Source organism: Empidonax traillii, unplaced genomic scaffold (assembly GCF_003031625.1).
Source record: "Empidonax traillii isolate 1590-97213 ecotype Southwest subspecies unplaced genomic scaffold, ASM303162v1 scaffold1272:size142475, whole genome shotgun sequence".
Lineage (NCBI taxonomy): Eukaryota > Metazoa > Chordata > Aves > Passeriformes > Tyrannidae > Empidonax > Empidonax traillii.
In genome coordinates this window covers 54,370-79,361 of record NW_020956465.1, presented here as the reverse complement: position 1 = coordinate 79,361, position 24,992 = coordinate 54,370, and the positions used below count along the sequence as shown (strand labels likewise).

General features: G+C 43.7%; 1 protein-coding gene across 3 annotated transcripts in view; it reads left to right on the top strand.

Annotated features, from left to right (window-relative positions):
* USP32 (ubiquitin specific peptidase 32) overlaps nt 1-24,992 on the top strand; it is a 57,976-nt gene that overhangs the window by 26,918 nt on the left and 6,066 nt on the right. The window contains exons 6-25 of one of the 3 annotated variants that reach the window (XM_027906290.1): nt 5,737-5,868; nt 7,137-7,244; nt 8,007-8,122; nt 8,468-8,530; nt 10,081-10,164; nt 12,494-12,555; nt 12,664-12,766; nt 13,955-14,000; nt 15,204-15,367; nt 16,078-16,218; nt 17,898-18,057; nt 20,207-20,361; nt 20,603-20,684; nt 21,188-21,262; nt 21,839-21,977; nt 22,226-22,331; nt 22,915-23,088; nt 23,387-23,561; nt 24,146-24,297; nt 24,862-24,973. In XM_027906290.1, the coding sequence (XP_027762091.1) occupies nt 5,737-5,868; nt 7,137-7,244; nt 8,007-8,122; nt 8,468-8,530; nt 10,081-10,164; nt 12,494-12,555; nt 12,664-12,766; nt 13,955-14,000; nt 15,204-15,367; nt 16,078-16,218; nt 17,898-18,057; nt 20,207-20,361; nt 20,603-20,684; nt 21,188-21,262; nt 21,839-21,977; nt 22,226-22,331; nt 22,915-23,088; nt 23,387-23,561; nt 24,146-24,297; nt 24,862-24,973 (2,349 nt within the window). Of the gene's footprint in view, nt 1-5,736; nt 5,869-7,136; nt 7,245-8,006; nt 8,123-8,467; nt 8,531-10,080; nt 10,165-12,493; nt 12,556-12,663; nt 12,767-13,954; nt 14,148-15,203; nt 15,368-16,077; nt 16,219-17,897; nt 18,058-20,206; nt 20,362-20,602; nt 20,685-21,187; nt 21,263-21,838; nt 21,978-22,225; nt 22,332-22,914; nt 23,089-23,386; nt 23,562-24,145; nt 24,298-24,861; nt 24,974-24,992 lie in introns of all 3 variants that reach the window. The other 2 variants (XM_027906289.1, XM_027906288.1) reach the window with 2 other exon arrangements.

The following is a 24,992-nucleotide window of genomic DNA, read 5'->3' as shown; positions in this document are numbered from 1 at the left end:
CCCAGCTCCTGGAATAACATGAGAAATTGCCCTGATCAAAATAGTGAAAGTTATTCCCATTGATTCAGGCACAGTTTTATTGCCAAGCATCAGTGGCTCCATTTAAATTTGCCTAATGAGCCGAGCGAGCAGGCAAACAATGGAATACTAATTTTTCATCTGTAAATAACACTTATTTTGCTGTGCAGATGTATTGAATTATATTTCTCAACACATAATTGGCAAGGAAAATTTTTTTTAAGTTACAGGAAGCTGCCCACACTTGCTGCTTTTAATCGAGTTTTGTTCCATCTCACTTAAATCAGAAATTTGAATCATTTCATTTGAAAGCTGACAAAACAACTTAAGTCTTGTCTTGGACCTTTGCTCCTAAAAAGCAGTTTCAGAGTTAAGAATTTGTGTTACATTTGAGTGCTGACCAATTAGCAATGGATTGGATTTTCTCAGTCTCGTAGCACGATTATGTACATTTAGATTTACATGTATAAATCTGCATTTAAACCATCCTGTTGAAGAGCACTGTGGTGTAAATCCCACGTTACTGTCACACAGACTCAGGTGAGACCTCACTGATTTCCTTCTTTTAGCTGGAAGTGGTTTTCCTGCTGCAATGTAGGTGCTGGTTGCCCTTTTTCTGTGTCATTTTGCTGTGTCTCAGTGTCAGGTAATGAGCTCAGATCCTCAGATTTTCAGTCCTTTTCCATGGGGACAGTTCTGCCATTTATCAGAGGGGTCCCTGGTCTCCAACTGACAGAATGTTTAATTTGTACTTCTTTGTTACCCAGTTGTTGTGTCACTGAGTGGTGATTAAATAACATCCCAATTCTCCTTTGAATTGGAGAGACTCTCCTCTGTTGTCAGAAAAATTCATCAAAGTGCTCCTGCTCTTCCTGCCAGCTCCTGCCTGCTGAGGGGCAGTTAGGACAGTCTCTAATCAGGGTAATAATTCTATTTTGGAGCATACATTTATCACTCATTTCATGCAATGAAGGAGAGCAGCCCTGGGTAACCAGACAGGGTGGTGGAAGTGGAAGAGTCGGTTTTTGAAGTGAGATTGGAGCTGAGTTGTTGTGGAATTAACCTCGTCTGTCAGAGCTGGGTTTGTCAACCTGTGGGGTTTGTGGGAAGCTGGAGATGGGAGAGTAGAAGGAAAGTGAAATGAGGTGATCCCTTCACTTTGCTGCCTTTAAATGCCTGTCTGGATGCTAAATACGTGTTCTGGAGCTTTTCCACTTCAGCTTCCTGGAACACCATCTCTTGATCATCTCTACAGGGCAGCTCTGAAGATTTTGGATCCATTCAAGGTGCTTTTAAGAGCGTGTTTGATTCAGTGCTGCTTTGTGTGAACACCTGTGCTGTGAGAGGAGCTGTTCACCCCTCTGCCCTGCTCTTCCCATCCTCAGGCACTGATAATCCCTGTTCTGCTGGACAGACCCCTGGATAGCCATGTCTGGCACTCACAGGGATCTCTCCTGGCCAAATCCTGTGCCATTCCCTTCTCTCTGTGTTTGTTTTTTTTCAATTAGGAAAAGCAAAAAAAGATGAAAGTGTGACATCAGCCCAGGCCAATAAGTAAAAGCCTCAGCATCACTTAATCTGCATTTTGCCCCTTGTTATCCTCTTAGTTCCCAGGCTATTTTATGTCTTGCAAAGCAGCTCTGGGTGCCCAGGTCCCAGAGTGTTCTGTGGGTTAATCAGAAAGCCACAAACGAGGGTGTTCAGTCACAGCCACACTTTGTGCCTGTGCTCTGCTCCTGCACCATGAAGAGCTGCCAGCAGGCTCTGGGCTCTGCCTGGACATCATGGTAACCAGCAAAGCAGGCCAGGCCCCTGTTAAAATGTTGGGAATATGGTATGTTTCTGCTGCTGTGAACCAGAGAGGATTGTACCAATAGGTGGGTAACATTTACTCTGCTGAAATACCGGGGGGGAGTTCTGCTCGTGGGAAGGATTGTAACAAATGGGGCCTGAAATGAAAACGGGCTTTGAAATGTTTGTTCTAAGACAGGGGAGTTATTCATGGCTTGCTACCTATGGAATGTTTAGGAAGGGCTTATGTTTCATGGGAATGGCATTAAAATGAAGGCTGGGTTGTGTTTTTTTTTAGTGTTTATCACTGTCATCCCACCTGACTCCATCAGGTGGTTTTAAATGAACCAATTTTTAGCGGATTTACAGTTCCAGGTGCATATTTTGGCTGCGTTTGCTTGTTCTTCCTTTACAATATGAAGGCTGTGCTTTAGAGGCACCTGATATTATCATCACTCTGATTATATTTGCCTAATTCTGAAAGCTTTGAACCAAGGAACACTGTTTATAATTTTACAGATCTGAAAGGTTTTGGTTATTTCTAACAGGCAAGCGACGAGGGGGGAGACACAAAACAGCACAGTTTAAATCACACAGGTGTGTAATATGTCCATGTGACCTCAAACGATCATACCATGTATTTAATTAACAAAAAGGAATAATCACTTGGCCTAGAAAGTCCGTTCTGATGGTTTGGACTCCATTGTACATCCGAGGCATTTTCTGAGTAATCTGAATGAAAGTCTAGTTCATACTTTTTGATGGGATTTGAACAGGCATTAGGGGGGAAAAAAAAAAAAAAAAAAGGTTATATTTTGAAAAGATAAAATCCTTTATCTATGCAAAACCTCTTTAGAATGTGGAGTTTGGTCGTGCGCATTAACATGGCTGGGCATTAAGTGTAGTCTGCCTTCCTTGTGCTTCAGGGAAGTTCAGGAGCAAATATGATTATATTTGTGCTCCCCAAAGTGCCAGAGATCTCTTTCAGCTCACATTTGTGGAGGAGTAGATGGTGCACTGCATGTCCTGAGAGTGACTTACAAGATTAGGTGCAAAAAATTCACTCTGGAGAAATCAAATTATGCAACAGCTGCTTTCTCAGCTGCCCTTAAACTTCACGTGGGCTGCAATCCAGCAAATCCTCTGGATTGGGTTACCTGAAACTATTGCAATGGACTGTGAATGAAAACTACCCTTTTGTCACATTTTTACTTGTGCTCAGCCTAATCTGTGCAGGGCTGATTAGTGCTAAGAATGTTATTTACTGCTCTGCCAGTTTTACTTTCTAAAATGTTTGTCTTTCCCTCAAAAGTCAGCGCACTGGGGCTGCTGTAATAAAAGTGTAACACTTATGTTAATACTTATCAGCTGTTCCCTGGAAGGTGATTGTTTGAAAATCCTTTGCCTTTTAAATGTCCATGTCGTTTCAACCGCTGTTTGACTGAAATGCTTTCTGATAACCTTTCCTCCTGGAGATTAAGGAATGAAACAAGTTACCACTGGAGAAACATCTGTGAAGTGCAATTAAAAAAAAAAAAAAAAAATAGAATGCAACTGGGCTCTGCTGCAGATATTTGAGAATGGTTCTCTGGCAAAATGAAACAGCCTTTCAGCTCTTAATTACCAGAGATAAATATTGCCCCTGCCAGGGAAAGCAGGTCTCTGCAGATGAGCTTCCTCGAGGGTTTGGGAGATTCTGGGCGTGACATCATTTCAGGAACCAAGTGCAACTCCCACATTTGTTATTCCTCCTCGTTGCAAGGTGGATGAAAAGGGAGCAAAGTGATTTACATGCTCGTGCACAAGAGCACACAGATAATGCTGTTGTGTTTGCTGATGAGAGCGGCTGTAAATGGCAGTGCAAACTTCCCCCTCCCTGCAGCTGTCTGGGCGCTGTCAGAGCACTGGGATGTCAGCTCCTGTGAGCTCTCTGGTCCCTGCTGTAACCCCCTGACAGCTGGAGGGGTGACAAAACTGAGGAGAGGGGGTTTTGTCTGGTAGATTCTCTCCTGTGTTGATGCAGTGACTGTTGTGAAATCGCCGAGGCAGGATGAGGAGATGTCCCCTGGGTGGTTTTCTGTATTTAAATCCTCGTATTTCTTGGAACGTTCCAGTTCTCCATCCCTTGACTGTTCTGTTCACAGCTGTGGCAGCCCTGAGGTATCAGGGCTGTGATATTTCAGAGAAATAACTATTTCTTGATTTCTAGTAAAATATTCCTTATATACCCAATCCAGGGTAATGGATCCAAACTAAGAGGGGAGACAAGAGGGGGAATTTTTTTGTGGTGAGGCTGCCCAGAGAGGTTGTGGATGATGCCTCATCCATGGCAACATCCCAAACCAGCTGGAATGGGGCTCTGAGAAACCTGACCCAGTGCAAGGTGTCCCTGCAGGGTGACCTTTACAGGTCCCTTCCAACCCAAAGGGCTTTGTGATCACGACACAACCAGGAGCTGGTGGAGCAGGGAATTGATCCGTGTGGGAAGGAGGGGGAGAGGAGAAAGGAAATCAGTTTTTCCTCCTGAATCAGCTCTTAAGTCACTGTGTAAATACAGCAGGTGGAAATGAGGCCCTGGGGGTGGGAGGTGGGCTCAGGGTGGGTTACCCTGACCTGCACCCCAGGCTCTGCTGTGGCTGCACAGAGGACAAGGGACGTGTTTTCACTGATGTCACTTTTCCTGCTGAAAGGACATTGCAGGAGGATGCAAACCCCTTCCACTGCAACTCAACTTACATTTTACTCAGATTTCCCCAAGCTTCCTGCTGCTGAGGGTGAGCTGTTGTGTAGGCTTTGATGCATCATGTGCTGCTCTGGGTATTACAACTACTTATTGTGAATTATCTCAGTTACTCCTCTGAGTAAACCCCTCCTCCCAGTGACAGAAACGGGATAAGAAATCAATAACATTTCAATTTGACTCATAACTTTTTTTTTTTTTTTTTTTTGGGGGGGGGGAAGCTCTTCTGTTCTTAAGCCTTACAGGATTATTATTGTTTCTCTAGACTAAACCAGGCCAAATAGCTCAAGTTAAACCTATTAGAAAGCTGGCGTGGATTTAAGGGCTCAGAACCATCTGGGAATGAGATCACACGTAGTGGTGCTTAATATAGACAGCTTTGTCATTACATATCTATTGGAGCACCAATTAATTTGCACTGACCTAAAGCAGTGTTGTGACACACTTGCATATGTAAAAAGGTTAAAAGTATTGTTGAGCAGAAACTTAATCTTGTTTTATATATATGTGTATTTAATTTCAAGGATCAAGCATAAGACCAGCATTTGTGTGTGATGTTTGTAAAGAAAGCACAAGTCCTTCCTCTGGCTGTTTTTATTTACCCTCGTTTAGCACCTTGTTTTGGTCATTGGTTTGGGGGTTTGGTTCCTTTCTAAATTACTTTATAAGTTCCTCTGCATAAAGTGTCTTGTAGGTTTGTGTAATCACTCCCTAATGTTGAGTGGGATTCTAAATGCTTCTGTAGTAGAAATAATAATGTGAAATAAACTCTTTTCTATTTGGGGGAAAAATGCTGAATAGTGTTAAAATGTCCCATTGAAATTTAGCCTTGTTACTGGATCGGAGGGCTAAAAATTTCAGTAGGAGTTGAGCCAAGTACTACGTTATTTTTTCGATTAAAGGTCTGAGATTTTTTTTAAAAGTGCTACTTTACTCTTGTTTTTCAAGGGTTTAAATACTGGATACTTTGGGAAAATCAGATATTGCACTTCTAAACTGCCTGTCCAATTCACCAAGGAGAAACAGGTGAAAACAAAGAGGCTGCAGGAACCTTTAGCAGTGGGAAAAAGCTCATTTCTGTACCTCTAAACACTTGTGGTGGTGTTACTGATGCTGAGCTTGTTGCTGGTAAGAAAGTTCTGTAGATGAAGAAGTTAAAATCTGATTTCTTTCTGTTGGTTGGGCAGTGGAAGAGTCCGACATCATCGACCTGGAGAAGCGCTACTGGCTGCTCAAGGCTCAGTCCAGGACGGGACGCTTTGACCTGGAAACGTTTGCCCCCTTGGTTTCCCCTCCGATTCACCCCTCTCTGAGTGAAGGTATGGATGGGATCAGGAGAGGGAGGAGGGGCAGCTGCTGAGGGGACACAAACACTGACAGATGTCACCCCAGGCCTGTTCTGGAATGGCTTTCAGGCTCCAGTGACACCGTCATTCCATTGGGCTCTGAGTGTTTGGAAGTGGGAAACGAGGCCTGAGAAACGATTTGTTGGGGAATCTGGAATGATAAGGGAGGTGATGCTTCTGTGTGTTCCATTCTTAGGAGCTGTCAGGATTTTAGGTGTCAAAATTGATGTGTAAGTTGCCCCTTTAGCTGCTTAAAATTTTTCATCGGGTTCCTTAAGATTCTGGAACCGCTGCCCCTGAACAAGAGTCCCTTCCCCAACAGGGTAACTTGGGGAAGATTTAATTCAGGACACTCAGTCAGGAGGTTTGTCTGCTGTTATTTATATTAATAACCAAACTGGTCTGTCCAGTTGAAGCCACTCTGGGAAGAGCTGGAGGTTGCAGTTGTGCAATTGCCGTTTGCTGCACCACACCAGGACGTTCAGGAACGTTCCCCTTGCCCCCAGGTTTTTATCTGCAGGCCGGGAGGGGCAATTTTTTTGTCACCAAATGCTTGGCTTTACTGACAAGTAAGCAGAAAACGGGAAATTCATCTGCAGTGGATGCAAACTGTTAAAAAATCAGAACTTATGTCCAGTTCCACAGGGATTTATCCCCGTATCCTTTTGTTCCTAAGTGTGTTTTATCTACCCAGTGATGTAAATTTACACAGCTGCTGTGGGGAAGCTTGAATGGTTTCTGGTCATTCTAGGGCTTCTGTGGAGTTACTGTTGCTTATAAAAAATATGGGATAAAAAAGGTTGTAAGTGCTGAACGAATGGAACTGATAAATCCTTTGAAGTCTGGTAACTAAAACTCCCGAGGACCAAATTTGCAGTGAAGTTCCGTGATTTCCATCAGAATTTCTGTCGGGCACATGGGAAAAGTGAAGGCATTGGCATCTGAGGCTGTTTTGTCCCTTAGCTTCTGGGGAAAGGCCTGTCCTGACCATCCTGGTTCAGATGTTCCCTGTAAATCAGAATTCCTGATTCCCTCCCCACCCCTGGCTTGACCACGCGGCCACGAGCGATCCAGTTCACCTTGGAACGGTCTTGGTGCTGCTTAATTGTCTTTATTGCACTTAATAAGAATAAATGAGGAGTGTTTGTACCTCTCCTTGCCCATGTTACCCACTAACCCCTCCTGGAGGTGCTGATGGGACTGTCAGGTGCTGTAACAGGAGATGCTTTTGTGGTTTGCAGGTTTGTTTAATGCTTTTGATGAAAACCGAGACAATCACATAGATTTTAAAGAAATTTCCTGTGGGCTCTCAGCATGTTGCAGGGGACCCTTGGCAGAAAGACAGAAGTGTAAGTATGCAAAACGTTTAACTGTTCATTTTCAGAGGAGTTTTTCAGTTTGAGGTTTAGTTGTTTTCGCATTTTGAGAGGGTTTTTTTTTTCCCCCCACCGGACAAATGAGTGTCTGGGAAAGGTGACAGACTCTGGCAGTTAAAAAATTGCAGGAATTTTAAAGATCTAGTTCTCTTTTTATAAAGGATGATTAAACCTGATTTTGTGTATTTTATAACTTACCAGTAGTTTCCTATAAATTACCAAACTGGGAAAAAAACCCATATTTCAGAAGTCCTTTTGCAGTGTTCTGCATTGAGTGGGTATCTCAGTACAGAAAGTGCAAAACACTTACCTGCTCATTAAATACAATATAAACCAGATGTCCTATTTGATTGTCTTGTGCTAAATAGCACGTTGTGGCTTCTCCCTGCCCGGTCCTCAGCTGGCTCCCTGCAAGCTCCTTGTGTTTCGAGACACTTTTCTTCCCCTCCTTTCCCAAAGCCGTTTTGCTGCAACTTAAAAGCCACCGCTTCCCTGGAAATTTCTGGCCGCACATGTGTTCCCTGCTCTGTCACCTCGGAGAGCACAGCAGAGGATGGCAGGAATGTGGATTGCAGTTTATTAAACACAGCTGCTCCGTTTCCTCCCCACCACACACGCGGGTCCTGCCTCGTCACAGCTGCCGGCGCCGAACCAGCTGCTCGGGGCTCTGCGAGAGGCAGGAGAAGGGAGTTGTGGAGTGGCTCCCCCCAGAAAAGTCATTTCCCCCTCTCTCAGTTTGCTTCAAGGTGTTTGACGTGGACAGGGACGGGGTGTTGTCTCGCACGGAGCTGAGGGACATGGTGGTGGCGCTGCTGGAGGTGTGGAAGGACAATCGGACGGATAAAATACCCGTGAGTTGTGTTTGGGGCTCTTGTTCCTGCTGCTCCTTAAAGCCACCCTTCCACAGCTGGGCTGTGAGCACTGGACAGGGCTCAGTGGAACACAGGCTGCCCTGCCAGCTGCTGGGAGCAACGTAGGCAGCTGGGGGTGCCCCAGCTTTGCCCTGCCCAGAGCAGCACAGGGTCATTATTTACCTGTAAATAAATATACCTGTTCCCTCCTGTAAAGAAACCTCAGCCAGGGAAACACTCGCTTCTGAATCACCAACAACCCTTCCAGTGACATTCTTATTGTGAGTTCAGCTCCAGGGAGTGCTGGGAGACTTTTAACTCTGTTTTCTGATCCTTGTGTTTAAGGAGCTGGACATGAGTTTGTCTGAAATCGTGGAAGATATTTTGCACACCCACGACAACACAAAGGTAGGAATTTGCTGTTCTTTCCTTGTCACTTTTACACCCCTCTACCTTCAGTTTACTTACAAGGAAGGAAAACCTTCCTTCAGAGCAGAGATGGGTCAATAAAAGATTCTCTTTCAAGAAATGTCACTTTTCCATTCAAATTTACCCTGATGTTCAGTGAAAGGTTTGAATTTCAGAAGCCACTTTTATATATATGAAACTCACCCAAAAATACATACCCAGATCAAATTACTTTGAGGCCTGCACTGTTTGCAGGGCTTTGCTGTGCATCACTAACACCAGCTTTAAATCTGCTGCTTGGCTTTAGTTCTGGAGAAACTGCTCTTTTGGTTCACGTTAAAAATGATCATGCGAAAAAGAGAGCAGAAGTTTAATTTCTTATTTTATGCTGTGTAAAGGCACATTATCCTCCTGTGCCTCTGTGAAACTATGGGGGGATCTGTCATGACACACAACAAAAAGTGGGTTTAGTTTAGGTTGTGCTTTATAGTGAGCTGGGTGGAAATCTGTAATTATGTCCTTGCTTTTCGGGAGAGAGGAGATTTGGAGTTATCACCCTTGAACAACAGAGGGAAAGTTGCTTCCATTATTTCATCCTTTGCTCCACTAATTGGGAAAAGTGTCTGGAAACTATAAATAATTTATGAAAAACTATAAAGAATGCCTAGAAATGCTTAATTACTTGTTTGAATGGTTGTTTTGCTTGCTTGGGCTCCAACAAAGGGGCGGACAGATATTTTGTTGCAATTCTTTAATTGCCAAAGCAGTGGAATATGTGGCTTCTCTCTCTCTCAGCCTTTGAGGTTTTTATTATTTACTTTTTTTTCAAAAGGTGCTTCATAAGCAAGTGCCCAGCAGTCTTGATTCCACAAAGAGTTAAAAAAAAATGACTTAAGTCTTCAGAATATCTTTCGTAGTTGCATCATCAATGTAGTGCTGGAAAGAGCTGATGGTGCAGTGATTACATCAATTATTTAACCTCTCTTCGTGTGTTAGCTCTGACCTGGGTGAACTGTGGGGAGAATGGGCTGTAAGAGGAGGCAGAGGAACTGCCACTGCTGGAAAATTGGCTATGGATTATATTGCCATCTAAAAAATCAGATGGATCCCAGCCCTGAACGGTCGGAAATCGGGAGTGACACCGCTCAGTGTTTCACTGCTCTGACTGGGCAGGTGATTAACAGATCAATTAATGGGCCTTGTGTTCCTGGGTGAGATCATAAGGACTGGACGATCCAAGCTGGTTTTTCCCAACCCACAGAGGAAGATGGTGGGGTCTGAATGGAGGCAGGGGGTGAATGTGAAATCTGAGGGATGGAGCAGAGGTTGCACACTGAGCACAGCTCATCCTCTCCTCTCCAAGCTTTTGGGTTCTCTGGGTTGTGTTTCTTATGCTAAAACTGGATTTTTCTTCTTCCATTGGATCAGATTTTACTGTCAAAGTGTGGTAGATGCTGGTTTTTATCAAACTTGCGTGATGAAAGTCTTGTTTAACGAGCACTTTACTAGAACTTAATGTTTTGATGGTTTTTCCTTCCCCTTCCCTCCAGCTCGGACACCTCACCCTGGAGGACTACCAGATCTGGAGTGTGAAGAGTGCGCTTGCCAATGAGTTTTTAAATCTGCTCTTTCAGGTATGTTTACAGGAAATTTCAGCCTGGAACCCGTGGTGATGAAGTCCTGAGCTCTGTGCACGGCCACAAGGTGCAGCCTCAGCTCTTGTGTCAGCACTCAGAGCTCGGGCAGGAGGGGATGTGGGTTGGTTTGCAGTTGAGTTGCCCTGACAGATGATTCTCTGCTTGATTGTTGTTCCTTTCAGGGGATGGAGATTGTTAGAGTGAACCTGGGGTACTGTTCAGACACCCAAATTCCAAGTGCATCAGCAGGTGGATTTTCCGTCAGACCAGGGCTGGCTTTTCAGAGGGGTTTTGAGGCAAATCTTTTGCCAAGAAAGCCACACAGGGAAGGAGAAAAATCTCTCACTCCTTCCCTTTGTATTTTGCAACCAGTTTCCCTTTGCATTTTCTGTTCAGGCCCTCTGAGGTGCCTCTCGCTGCTTCCTTAATGAAGCAGCCCTTGAAAGCTGTGATATCATATCACTGCTCCGTTGCAGCAGCTGAGGATTAAGTATGTGCTGAATTTGGTTTTAATTGAGCTTGAATTGGATTTCTCTAAATCCTTAACAGCCATATTTTAGCTCTGGCTCACTTTGTGCAGGGAAAAAAAAAAAAAAAACAAACCCAAAGAGTATTTTCATGCACTGCGGTTTGCTCCTTGCCTGTTGTCTGTAGAGGTTGATACTTGGGAGTTTAAATAATAATAATCCTAATTTAGTGGTCACCTCCAGCCCCGTTTGACAGTCTTGGTTCTTCCAGGGAAGGCCAAGGAGAACCAGTGGGCTTCATTCCCATCTTCCCAGTGGATCTTAAGCAGTAACAGGGTCAGATGATAGCAGAAAAATACTTAATCAGAGAGAAACTGTGTGGTTTGGTTTGGTTTGGTTTTTTTTTAAAGTAATGATGAAAAGCTACCTGATTAGCACATGGTGATTCTCCTGCTTGTGACCCAGGACTGCTTTATAAATTGCATTTTGAATGACATTTTGCCAAGAACTTCAGGGCTGTTGAACAGAGGGAGAGTATTCTGAGGCCACAGATGGAAAAAATAACACCAGAAAGTTCTTCAGGTTCTTTTTCTCTCTGATTGCATCAGGTTTTGCTTACATTGCAACCTCCTCAAGAAGGGCTGCCTTCATTTTTGACCTGTCTAGCCTGAAATATCCCATCATAACTTACTATTGATGAACTAACAAATATCTCTGCCTTATTGACAGAGAATGAAGGAGCCTGTAATAAATCTGTCCTGGTGCTGATTACCCATCCCCAGCGTTACCCACTGCTCGGTGGGAGCCTCATTTACAATATTTCCTTTTGTTCCTGGCACGGTTGCTGTATTTTGATTTCAGATTTGAATGTTAATTTTTAATTTTTGACAGCTGTATCACGTGGGGCGCAGGGCAGAGCCTGCCATTGATCGGTCTGGGAGTTTGAGCTGCAGACAAAAGCCAAATATTCTGAGTGCAGCATCTTGGAAAGCTTGTCAACAAATTGCTTTGTTTGCAGAGGGGTTGGTTTGTGTGGAGAATCTCCTATGAGCTCAGGGTTGGATGAATTTGGAAGCAAACAGCAGAACCAGCTGTGTTGGGGGGCCTGGAAAAGCTGTTGCTTCCCCCCAGCTCCCGACCTTTGCTTCACTCAGAACCTGAAATGGTCTCTCTCACTGCACTAGGAATTGAAATTAGGGATTTCATGGAGAAATCTCTAGATCAGATGCAAATTGATGGCCTCAGGAGAGACATCAGGCTGTAAATCATGGTATGAGGAGCAAAACTGGCACTGCCTTGTCCTGGGAATAAAACCCCACCCAGGAGATGGTGCTTTTGCTCCTGTGTTTGGTTCAAAACTAAAAAGTCCTAGATATAACCACTGCTCCCCATTTTCCCCCTTTCCATTTTGTTTTAACCTTTAGTTTGTCCTCTTCCAACAGCTTCTGTTCTCCCAATTCCTCATTCCCCCTCTCCAGAACATACAGACACCTTCACTTGTGTGTCTGATCCTGTCAGTCCTGGGATCTTTCAGACCTGGAAACAATGAAAATTATATAAATAAACTAAATACTACAATATAGAATAAACTGTACAAGCAATGATAGATATAATAACAATAGAATTTATAAATAAACTAAATAATGACAATTTCACCTCTTGGGGCATTTGACATTTTTGGCATCTTCGTGTTCGCAGTAGCAACAGGTTGTGAACCTCATAGCTCAAAACACTTCTTGATTTATTTCAGTGCTCATTTTGCTGCATAATTTTAACAAATGCTGTGAATCCCCCTGGAGTTGGTCTTTGCTTTTGTCTCCTGTGTGGTTCTTAGCAGGAGTGGCTTTCCCTTTTTGCAGGTGTGTCACATCGTGCTGGGGCTGCGACCTGCCACCCCCGAGGAGGAGGGACAGATCATCAGGTGTGTGTTTGCTCACTGTCTCCAGCGTTTCAACAATCAGCTTTTACTGTTTCCAAAAGCACTGTAAGCGCCCTGTGTCAGCTGACAATTCCTGTTCTCTGTGTGCAGGGGCTGGTTGGAAAGAGAGAGCAGGTACGGCCTCCAGCCAGGGCACAACTGGTTTCTCATTGCTATGCCCTGGTGGCACCAGTGGAAAGAATATGTCAAATATGTAAGTATAATTCTAATAATCTACACTGAATAAGCGATATCTTAGCGTTGGGGAATGTGTTGATGGAAAATAGACTGCGGAGCAAAGAACTGCTTAACCAACAACTCCTGGAATTCAGCATCTCCTGCCTCTGGGGGGCAGATAATTGTGCTGCTGAATCATTGGTACCTGCACTGGCATCTCATTAAGCTTCCCTCATTCCTGCATCTCAGAACTTCCCTCAAGCCTTCTGATCCATTTGCTGATGATTTGGATTTGATAAAAATTTGCTTTGGTTGGGACAAATACACACTGGGCATCTTCTGGGCAAAATCAGGAGGGAATTGCTGTAATTTGGTTTGGAGGGAACGTGAAAAGTAGCCCAGTGATCAAAGGAATCCTACCTAAAGGTGCTCTTTAATACCCTCCAGAATGTTCAAGTTAAAGCATCACTGTGAATTTTATGAAAGAAAGAGTATTTACTGGAATTAAATTTAAGAAAATTTAACTGAGGTGGAGATAAATGTCCCTAAACAAGGGAAGTAAACTTCTCAAAAGAGTTTTATGTCGTCACAAGTAATCCTATGAGTATTTGATTAGTTTCATAAAAACAAATAAGTGAAAGGACCCAGAAAGCTGCAGTGTGTGTGTGTTAACTAACCATGGAAGGACAGTTATTCTTTGGGCACAATGAATTGGACAAATGATGCCTTAAATGCCAGAAATAGCAGGTAATTTGATCCTTGTCCTGGTGCAAGTGCTCAGATGTGCCAAGGATTTCACCCCTAATCCCTTGCCTGGTGGCACAAGGCCATTTTAACTCACAATTGCTGTGAAAATGCTGCAGGTTTGGGGAAAGAATGTGGGGTTTTTTTTTGTTCTTGTGCTTGCTGTTCTCCTTTAACCCTATGAAATTCAGCAGGGACAGATCTTCAAATATTTATAGTCCGTAATTAGAGCTGCCTAAAATGGTCGGATTTTTGTGTATGGAGACAGAGAAAATTCTGGCATTTCCCAATTTTTACGTTGGGCAGAAGGGTTTATTCCATTCATTTGACAATCCTGGCTGGTTATTTCTGCAGAGCTTTCATTGGTAGGTGGGGAAAATATTTGGAGTAAAGCTTGTGACGTGCCAAGTGAATTTTGGTGCTTGGTCTCGCTGATGTGTCTTTGCTAATGGCTGATAATTCACTTTTCTCCCCATTTCAGGATGCAAACCCTGTTGTGATAGAACCTTCATCTGTCCTGAGTGGAGGTAAGAATTCCCTCCTAGCTGCTCCAGCCAATCCCTCAGAACAGGGAGAAGACAAAGTGGGAGGTCTTAATTACTGCAGTGCAACAGAAGAAAAGTTTTCAGATAATATTTCTACTGCCTCAGAAGCCTCAGAGTCCACCAGCAGCAGTAAGCACCTTATTTCCTTGGAGCTTTAATTTACAGCAGCTCTTGAAAAAAAAAACAACTCCACCCTGCATGGACCCCTCCGACCAAAACCATAACACAGTTTGGATTTTGCAGCACTTGTAGGATCATTAGGATGGGTTAGTCCTGTTTGAACAGCAGTTCATCTGTTATAATTAGTGTCCAGAATTATTTTTAAGGTTTTTTTTTTTTTGTCTTACCGTTTGTTTTCTGAGTGGATTTTCCTCACTTTAAGTGCCTGGCTGGTTTATCCTCTGCCGTGCGATGAGATGATCTCACACGCCCAAAAGAGGAAAAAAAAAGCAGCAAAAAACCCCACCATTAGTTATAGTTCTACAGGGCATGGGATTTCAATTGGAATGAGTTTGTGCAGATCCTAAAGCCATCTCTGTGAAAGAGGAGATTTTAGTGATGGGTTTCGATGAGGTCTTGTGGGAACTGGAGATTTATTTTTTGTCTTCTTGTAAGACAAGCTGGATGTTGCATCTGGTATTTGAAAGTCATAAATTCAATTTAAGTCAGATCAGTTACTCTGATAATTTTGGGGATGGGGTTTGGGGGAAAATAAAGGAAAGGGCAAGAAGAGAGACAAGTTTTAGCTTAAAGGATCTCTTTTTTTTTTTTAATTAAAATTTAGTTTTAGTGTTCTGCATGACCAGAGCAGGTTCTATCAGGATAAAAACGTTTGCCTTTTCAAGGAAAAGTGAATAAGGCATTATTGCATGTATATTCAGTTTTATATGTAAGATGTCCTGGAGTTAGATACTCAAACACCCAGACAATGAGCAAATGCTCACACAAAAACCTCCTTAGTTTGAAAGCTGTGATATTTGGAGCTCATCTCTCCACTTCTTCACCTCTTGTGAGAGATAATCCATTTACGCCTGTGTGGCTGGGAGGAGTTGCATGTTTAACTGCAGAGTGAAAGGGCAGCCAACTTGAACAACCTTTTTGTTTTTTTATAACAACTGAAAAAAACGAGTGTAACTCGTTGCTTTCTGTGCTCTGGAGTCACCAATGCCATTTTCCTTGTCCCAGACTCCCTCTACCCCAGCTCGGAGGGCTTTGCCAGGCAGCACAACACTTCAGACAACAACAACCAGTGTGTGCTGGGCCCCAGCGGGAGTGCTCTGCTGCAGCTCAACCCTCAGAAACCTGGAGCCATCGACAACCAGCCCCTGGTGACGCAGGAGCCAGTGAAGGTAAATGGCAGTGGGGGAACAGCGTGGTTTTACCTCGCTGACATCACAGCTTTCTGCTTGTTTTGTCAGCTCGTGTCTTAATTCCGAATTACACAACAAAATTTGGCTTTTTTACTCTTTATTTTAAGAGGGGGGGAAAGTTGTGTTCTACTCCTAAGGCTAATTTTGTGTGTTGTGAGGGAAGAAACATTCGAAATGTTCTTACAGAGGGTAAGGTGTTTATGGAAACAAAGCTTGCAGCATTCAATGTCAAATATTCTGATAATGAAGCACTTTGGTATTTTCCATCTGAATATGAGTTTATTGCTGTTCGTAACAACAGGAAGTAGTTAACTAAATAGTAAAACTGACAGGTTTTGCAGTGTAAATTAAAGGTGAAACACAGACCTGCACCATCAGTGATGAGCAGGGATTGGATTTCTCTGTCCAAAATTGTCAGAGCAGGGGACACGAGAGACAAACACATCGTGCATTTTATACCGGACAGGCTTTTAGAGAAATAGTAAATAATGAAACTTGCGTGTTAATAGTTACATTTAAATACCATCTTTCAGCGTGAAAAGCAGTTGCTAATTGCTACTTAGAAGGTTTTTTAATAATTAAAGAGCGTTCTGTGTTCATGAACTAAAATCATTGTGGCTGTAAACTGATTTTTCCATTTGAGATGTGATAAAGCCCCCCCTTTTTTTTTTTTTTTTTCTTTTTGCAAGGCTGCATCACTAACAATGGAGGGTGGGAGATTAAAGAGATCTCCACAGCTGGTTGAAGGCAAGGACTATGTGATGGTACCAGAGCCAGTTTGGAGAGCACTTTACCACTGGTATGGAGCAAATCTGTCCCTGCCCAGGCCGGTAAGTGGGGGTTTTACACACTTGAATTGCCACAACCACTGAGATAACACCAACCACCTCATTTACCCAAACCCCTGCCAGGGGCTCAAGGTAACCTGTCCCAGTCACCTCCCACCCATCCTAAATGGAGAGTCTGGAAGAGCGAGCTGGGAAAAACCAATCTCTAAAATGGACGTGGATAGGAAATTGTGGATGTTCAGCAGGAGGTTTGATGATGATGCAGCACAACCCCCAGGAGGTGCTGCAGCAGGACAGGGGTGCTGCTCAACTGGTGGTGATGGCTAAAGCAGACAGAGGTGAACCTGAGATCAGGTTTAAAAGGCTTGGCATCAAAACACTCATCTTGAGCAGCCCAGATAAATTTTCAGCTGGTCTGCAAACCCTCTGAAATGAAAACCGGGCCACCTGCAGCTCTGAAAGCCCCTGCCCTTCTCCCTGACGATTCCATCAAGTGGGGGAAGGTAACAATTGCTCCTTCAGATTGCCTGTCACAGAAAGACAATGAGCAGAACTGGGTGAGGAGCTCCAGAGCAGATGGCAGGAGGTGAGCCTGGGGAAGGGAACAGGCAGAGCCTGTTCTCTGGCACAGGGGCTGCTCAGCAGCACTTCAGAGCTGCAGTTTGTTCTCCTACAAAGAGGAGAAACTTGGATTTCTGTGGATACCTTCGTTCCAGAGGCTGGCTGGTTTTGTTCTCTGTCAGGCAGTCTCTTGTAGCAGCTGCACTTCAAAAAGCCAGTGAAGGGCTTTTCTTGGTGGTGGCAGCAGAGATGAGGTGGTTGGTGTCACAAACATCCAGTGTCACAGACGGGAGAGAATCAGCTGTGTGATTGTTGACGATTCTCTCTCTTGGCTCCAGTACTGGCAATTATTTTACAGTGAAAAATCACTGGCTTGTGTTACCTCCTCCCACACGTTCTCCATGGAAACAAACACCTTTCATGATCCAGAAAAGGCCACATCACTTTATACACAAACTAATGTGCTTTCTGCTCAGAAAATGTCATCACTGTCGTTCCTGTTGTAGCTGAAGTTTAGTGCTGTGGCACTTCAGTGGGTTACATCGCTTCTCACAAATGAAGTGGGTGTTTTCTGCTTCACGTGGTCACAAAAGCAGTGAACGTTCCTCCTATTTACGGGTGTCTGTGTTTGGGCACATCTAGGTAGCAAAACCCCGGTAGAAATGGTGAGTGAAAAGCTTCAAAACTTGTCTTGGGGCAATTTCAGCCTTTTCTGTCGACATACCAGAATGTAACAAAAGCAAGTTTTAGTCTGGTCTTACAACATGAAGGTTTTAATTCAATCCTGTAGTTCAAAAAGTGCGAAAACAAATGTCTTGTGCAGCACATGTCAGCTTTTTCAACAGCTGTGAGACTTTCAGATGGAAGTGGAATTAATGAGCTTCGTTGTAGATTCACAGATATTTCAGGAATTATAAAAATGTTCTTTCCGTGGTGTGGTGCAGACAGCCATGCTCCACTAACTAAGGAGTTTGCTCCTGACAACCTGCAGCTTAATAAGCCCCAAAAAGTGCTTAGCAATCAGCAAACTGTCACTCCCGGGGATATTCGCCCACGTGAGAAGTTCAGAAGATTTCCCACCTGCCACTAAACCAGTTTGTTTTCCCTAATCCCTGCTTGGGCTTCCCAACCCGGGTGTCTCTGTGTTCTCCCCTGTCCAGGTGATCAAGAACAGCAAGACCAACGTGGCGGAGCTGGAGCTGTTCCCGCGGTACCTGCTGTTCCTGCGGCAGCAGCCGGCCACCCGCACCCAGCAGTCCAACATCTGGGTCAATATGGGTATGATGAGCCTCAGAATGTTCCCTCAGCACTTACCCAGAGGTAACTTAAGAATGCAGCAAGAATGTGCAGTTTCTGAGCTGCAGGAGCTTCCTGGCACTGTGCTTGTGCTCCAGCTGATCACAGTGACCATCCGGAGGCGTCCCCTGCCCTCTCCTGCAGGAACAGGCACAGGGAGCCGTGGCAGGGAGGATGATTTGCATGGTTTACTGTAAGCTGAGAGGGAGAAATGAGCACTGCAGGAACTGAGCTGATGGAAGGGCAGAGCTGGCCAGTCCTGTTTGGGTTTTTGTAGCCGTGGAACAGGTGCCTCTGCCCCGGGCTGGGGGTGTGTGTGTGTGTGTGTCAGAGTACAGTGAATTAAACTGATGTTCACTCAGCTGCTTCTGAGCTGCTTGGGCAGCTGGGCTTCGATGCCCCAAATTATTTAATGCTCTTTAGAAAGCAGTTGCATTAATGGAATATGAAGGTTATTATTTGTCGTGGTTCAGAAAGGCAATTCAATAGAAAGTGTAAACATCCAGCTAAAATGTGTTTGCCATGATTGTGGTGGCAGTGCTCACCAGAAAACTGTGCAAGAATCATGTTTAGATTGTGATTTAGGTTTCAGCTGGGAGGTGCCGCAGGGTTTGTCCCCAGTTCCCAGTTTTCCCGCCTGGCACGGGAGGTTTGAAGGAATCCCTGGTGTTCACATTCCCAGACACACATTGGCATCCCCAGTGCCAGCTGTCCAGGAATGGGCTCACCTGGCTACTGAAAAATCAGTCCTTTAGCCTTGCTGGTGTTGAAAACCCTCCTGCAGGTGCTCCATTTCTCCCTGCTCTGATGGAATCTAAACCTCAGGTGTAGCCCAGCAGCTGCCTGTGTGATGGAGTTCCACCCCAGAAACTGCCTGCTCCCAAATTCACCTTTCCCACCTGACCTAATCCGATGGAATCCGCTGCCTTTGGACCTCCTCAAACGCCCAAATTCAAATAAAGAGATTTCTGCCAAATTTCATCATGATTTGGAATTATTTTGCACTGCACTAATTCAATCATCCAATCAGTTATTAATCTTGTTGAGTTCTCAAATATGCTTTCTTGCTGTAATCTTACAACTAATCCTCTGATCCCTAAATCTCAGAAAATGCTGGTTTGTTTTCTTTGGACAAAATGAGTACTCTGCTTGGTATACTGAAGCAAGACTGGTGCTTTGCTGACTTATGATTACAGTAGAGTTTCCTCTCTTGTCCAATTGCATGGAATAATATAATGTTGCATCTTTTCACGTGGTGCTGTTCCTTTTATTTTCATCTTCTTACAGTGAAAGTAGAATGATGTCACTCCTCAGGTCACTTAAGCACTGCAGTTGCCCAGTTTGGGTTTGGCTGGACAATAAAAGCTTTTCATGACTTTGTTACAGGGCTGTCTCTGTGGGGAACCTCCAAAGTTTGAACTAAAACAGCTCCAAAAAATTGAATCTCAAGTCGGTCTCATCTCTTGTGCAAATGTTTTATTTAAAGATGAGCTCACATTGTAAAGAGCAACGATCTTGGCTGGTGATGGAATTAATTTGTGTTGCAAACATGAGCTTGTCGAGAGATTTGGGTGAAAACCCTGGGTGCCACCACAGAATGTGTTTTGAGGAATTTAGCCATTAGGAATATTTTTGTTGTGAATTGCAGGCTGATTCCATCTGCACAGAGCAGCCTTTATCTCCACAGAAGAGCTGCAGCAAAGTCTTGCTGCTCCCCAGAATACTCAGACTGACTTTTTTTGACCTTATCTTTTTTATTTACAGTGTTCTCTCTGAAACAAAATCCTCAGGAAAATTTGAAGTCCTTTATTTTGATTTTTACCTTTTCCTCTGATTCTGTGTCTTTAAGAGACAAAAGGAACAGTAAAACTCCCCTGAAATGATTTGTTTCCTGTGAGACTCTCAGGGGAGCCATTTTCTAATGGGGTTTGATACGAAGGCAGATAATTTATCTGCTTTGTTGATAGCGAGTTTTCTGTCCCCAAAGGGTCAGGAACAACTGGTTTTGCAGTTTATTTTATCCATAAATACAAGCAGTAGAACTGTCTGGTGTTTTTGGCACTGATGGTAAATGCAGCGTGTGAGTTGTTAGCGCTCTCATCGCACTTGGCCTGTGGGCCACGGCAGTGGGATGGATCATCTTCTCCCCTTTCTCTCCTGATTGTGAATCCAGGGAATGTCCCTTCTCCCAATGCTCCTCTCAAGAGGGTCTTGGCTTACACTGGCTGCTTCAGCCGCATGCAAACCATCAAAGAGATCCACGAGTACCTGTCCCAGCGGCTGCGCATCAAGGAGGAGGACATGAGGCTCTGGCTCTACAACAGTGAGGTAATGGGGGCCCTTCTCCTTCCCTCCAGCTGTTAAATATCTTATTCCTTGCTAGAAACCATTCACTACCCCTGCCCAGAAAAATTATAGTGAGTTTAACTTGCTCGGGTCGGAAGACTCTCGCTCCTCATTTTCCAGAGGGTTTTGTGCACTCCACTGTTCTGATTTCATTGCTTGGAGGGGATTTTCCAGCTACAAGTAAGAACTACATGAAGGACTTTTTTTTTTTTTCCTCCTGCAGAACTATCTCACCTTGCTGGATGATGAAGATCACAGGCTGGAATATCTCAAAATCCAGGATGAGCAGCATTTGGTAATAGAAGGTATAAAAAGGGCCTCCATTTGGTTTATGCACTGAAAATAGAGGTTTACAGAGGGAGGTGGTGGTACAGTTGACATTGTTTTCTCACACTTTATCCTGACACAGATGTCATTTTTCCTTGTTTTGAAATGCACTCGAATCTGTTGTTGGTTCACAACAACAGAAAATATTGGTGATCACTCCTGGAGTGAACAGATTTGTTCAGATCTGGGGGGATCCTTGTAATTATTAGAATAAGCACTAAAAAATTCGCTATCCAGCAGGAAAGCAATCCCAGGGCTGCTTTCTAAAGATGTTCTGGCGTGGCTGGAGTGATGCCAGTGCTAGAATGCGTTCCAGTAAGGATTGGAAACATGGAGATGAAAACTAGCAAAAATAATAACTAAAAGTACACCGATTTCCAGTCTCAAAATTTAGAGAATTTTAATTAAAGCTCTTCAGCTGTGTAAGCTCTGAGGAAGAAGTGAAATTTTTTTAAAAACCCCTCTTTATATCTCTTTCCAGTTCGGAACAAGGACATGAGCTGGCCAGAGGAGATGTCTTTTATAGCAAACAGCAGTAAAATAGACAGACACAAAGGTGAGTGTTTCAGCAGAGGAACTCCATCAGGATGGGAAGAGAAGTCCAAGAATGTTTCATGTTGAAACAATTGTGTTTAATCCAAGTGCTCTTAACAGTGGGTCAGGTCTTCAATGCTTGTGCTGCTCTGCTTGGTCTTTATTAACTGAAATGCTGGAAATGTGAGTGGGTTGAGGGTGAAGACAGATAGATTCGTAGATGTTCAGGTACAGAAGCAGCCAATGATACCTGGCAAATTTTCCATGGTGTGTTTATCATCTTGGATCTTTTTAAGGTGAGGAATTAATTTTAATGAGCAAATCCAGAATTTTCAGTACCGTAATTACTCACCTGAAAGTAGTTTGTCTGGGTTGTGCTGATGTCTGTGGTGGGTCAGGCCCAGCAAAACTCCTCCATTTCTGTTAAGCAGAGCAGAGAGCAGATATTTTGAACACCTCTTGCATCTGTGCTGCTGTAATTGGGGGCAGGTTACATTAAATTGGCTGCCGTGAAAAGGTCACATCTTTACTGATCCAGCATTCTGAATTTTCACATCTGCACAGTTGATCTAATGATGGTTTTTTTTTTTTTCCTCAGTTCCTACTGAAAAGGGTGCTACAGGACTGAGCAATCTGGGGAACACGTGTTTCATGAACTCCAGCATCCAGTGTGTCAGCAACACACAGCCTCTCACTCGCTACTTCATCTCAGGAAGGCATCTCTATGAACTCAACAGGTAATTATCTGTCTGAGACCCCTGGCATTTTCAGATCCTGGAGCGTTTGTTCACCCTGTCCTGAAAGCTGAGTTTAAAAATTTAAAAAAATCTTTTCAGTGTTATCAGCTCCGCAGCAGATACTGATTAGATACGTGAAAATATAACCTCTTGTTTCTGGCAGCAAGAAGCTTTTCCACTTCCTGGTGTATCTGCAGGCTTGAACTGTGTTCGTTTTAATATGGTGTTAATTACTTTGGAATTTCTAGGACAAATCCCATAGGAATGAAAGGCCACATGGCCAAGTGCTACGGGGATCTGGTTCAGGAGCTGTGGAGTGGGACCCAGAAGAACATTGCCCCCCTAAAGCTGAGGGTGAGTCTGGGCTGGGAGTGCTGGGAGAAAACAGGAATCCCTGGAATAAAGATTTCAGTGGGCTTTTTCCTCGTGTTGCCTGCACTGTAATGGGCTGGAGACTCAAAGAGTGTCTCCCCTAGAGAAAGGGAAGGACACCTGGATGTGTTGGAAGTTGGCTCTGAACCAGTGACATCCTGGCCAGTCAGACATCCCCTTTGCTGCTCCAGACTCATCAGGGAATTTCCTTTCTTGCCTGTAAAGGGTGCAGGAAGGGGCAGTGCCAAGGGCAGATGCCCTGGAAGAGGCCAGTGCTCATCAGTGCTCAGGAACTCTGTGGAATATGTGGCTGTGAGGTCAGAGGAATGACCTGATATGGCTCAGAGGCTGTGGCATAAAATAATGGCTTTTGTAGCCCTTTCTAGGGACAAAAGATGCTGCATTTGCCTGTAAATGAGCTTTTGTTCTGAAAGCCAAGGGTTCCCTTTAGCTCTGGGCAGTTGAATTCGTGCCCATCGACAGCACGTGTCTTGTCTCCGATATTGTGATTTATTGTCACAACTCTCTGCCTTGTGATTGAAATTACTTTGCCATTCTTTTCCAGTGGACAATAGCAAAATATGCTCCAAGATTTAATGGCTTCCAACAGCAAGACTCCCAGGAGCTTCTGGCTTTCCTTCTGGATGGGCTCCACGAGGATTTGAACAGAGTTCATGACAAGCCATACGTCGAACTGAAGGACAGCGATGGGCGACCAGACTGGGAAGTGGCAGCAGAGGTAGGGCTGGAAATTGTTGGGTTGGGGTTTGTGGGCTGGGTTTTCTGTCCTTATGGCACTAAAATATTTCAAGGTACCTGATGATCCTCTCAGAAAGACTTTAAATTATGTCCTGCCTCGATTTTTCTGTCAGTTGAGAACTTTGCTTATGTTGAAACCAAATACTTCCTATTTATTAGAACTTACTACACAGCTTCTGTGGAAATAATTTGACTCCCATGGGCCTGTGTAACTTTGGAGATTAAAGGAACAGCCTTCAGTTTCTAACTTTTTATTATTTTTTTGTGCTTCATTGCAGGCCTGGGAAAACCATCTGAGAAGAAACAGATCCATTGTTGTAGATTTATTTCACGGGCAGCTCAAGTCACAAGTGAAATGTAAAACCTGTGGCCATATAAGTGTTAGGTTTGACCCCTTTAATTTTTTATCCTTGCCTTTGCCAATGGACAGCTACATGCACCTAGAAATTACAGGTGAGTGGGGGTGTTTAACTCCTTCTGAGCTCTCATTGCTAAAATAAAAGTTGCAAATGTAGAACAGCTACAGAACATCACATTTTCTTGTGTTAGTACTTATTTAGTATTTTAATGTGAGTACAAGGATTTTCATTGCAATGCAGTTAGACTAAGATAAAACCTTTAAAAACAGAACTTAGATGGCACATTTTCAACCTTGATTGGGGGACATGGAACAGGAATGTGTAAAATGGAGGTTTTGAGAATTTTGCTTCTATTCACTGTCTTGGGGAGGTTGTCCTAAATCTGCCTGAAGCAAAAACAAGGGCTGGGGGAAAATACAGTCATGACCCCCCCTGTATTGCTGGAAAAGAGGCAAAAGAAAAGATCATAAAAAAAGTGAACCAAATTTTGAAACCATTTTCTACTGCCTGTGCAAAGAGACATTGTCTGGTGTTTTCTGCAGACCTTGGAAGTTGACTGGGAAAATAAAATACATCATAACTTCAAGTGGGGAAAAAATATTTTCCGATCGGTAATGGATTATTCTCATTTGAATTTCCCTGGTTTGCTGACCAGTGTGTTTCTTTGCCCCTTTACAGTAATTAAATTAGATGGTACCACTCCTGTTCGATATGGCCTGAGATTGAACATGGATGAAAAGTACACAGGGTTGAAAAAACAGTTAAGTGAACTCTGTGGGCTCAAACCAGAGCAGATTCTGCTTGCAGAGGTGCACAGCTCCAATATAAAGGTGAGAAGAAAAAAGATGAATCATTTTTTTTTTTGTTACTTCTTTCTTTTTGACATTAAGTTTTGTGTACAAGAACTGTGACATAATGGAACTAAAAATATGATTAAACAGTCAGCTTGGCTGTATCTCTCCATGAACTCCTGTTTTGTTCTTAAACAGTAAGCCTGCTGTAAATAAATTAAAATGGATTGCTAATGGTATTTTTAGGAGAAAAGCGTAGAATCATCTGGAGGCAATAAATCTCAAGTTAGAAGTGATGAGTTCACCACTGTCAAGGTGTTGGGGGCACAAGTAATGACTGGCTTAGTTCTCTATAGTGTATGTGTAGATATGTTTTGTTGTCACTGCTTGAAATGAAACTGTTCCCAGTGTGTTTAGAGAACCCTCAGTAACGCTCAGGTGTTGCTGCAGGGGGGTGGGTTCCTTTATTCCTCTGGAAAGGGGTAAGAAATCAGATGGGAGGGAGAGAGGAGCTGCCAGATATCCTGTTTTCAAAAGAGCAAAGCATGTTTGAATCAGATAAAAGACTGAAATGCCTGACTGACTTTCCCTTCTTCATTGAAGAACTTCCCTCAGGACAACCAGAAGGTGAGGTTGTCAGTGAGCGGGTTCTTGTGTGCGTTTGAGATCCCCATCCCAGGATCCCCCACATCAGCGTCCAGCCCTGTGCAGACAGGTGAGAGAACACACTGATT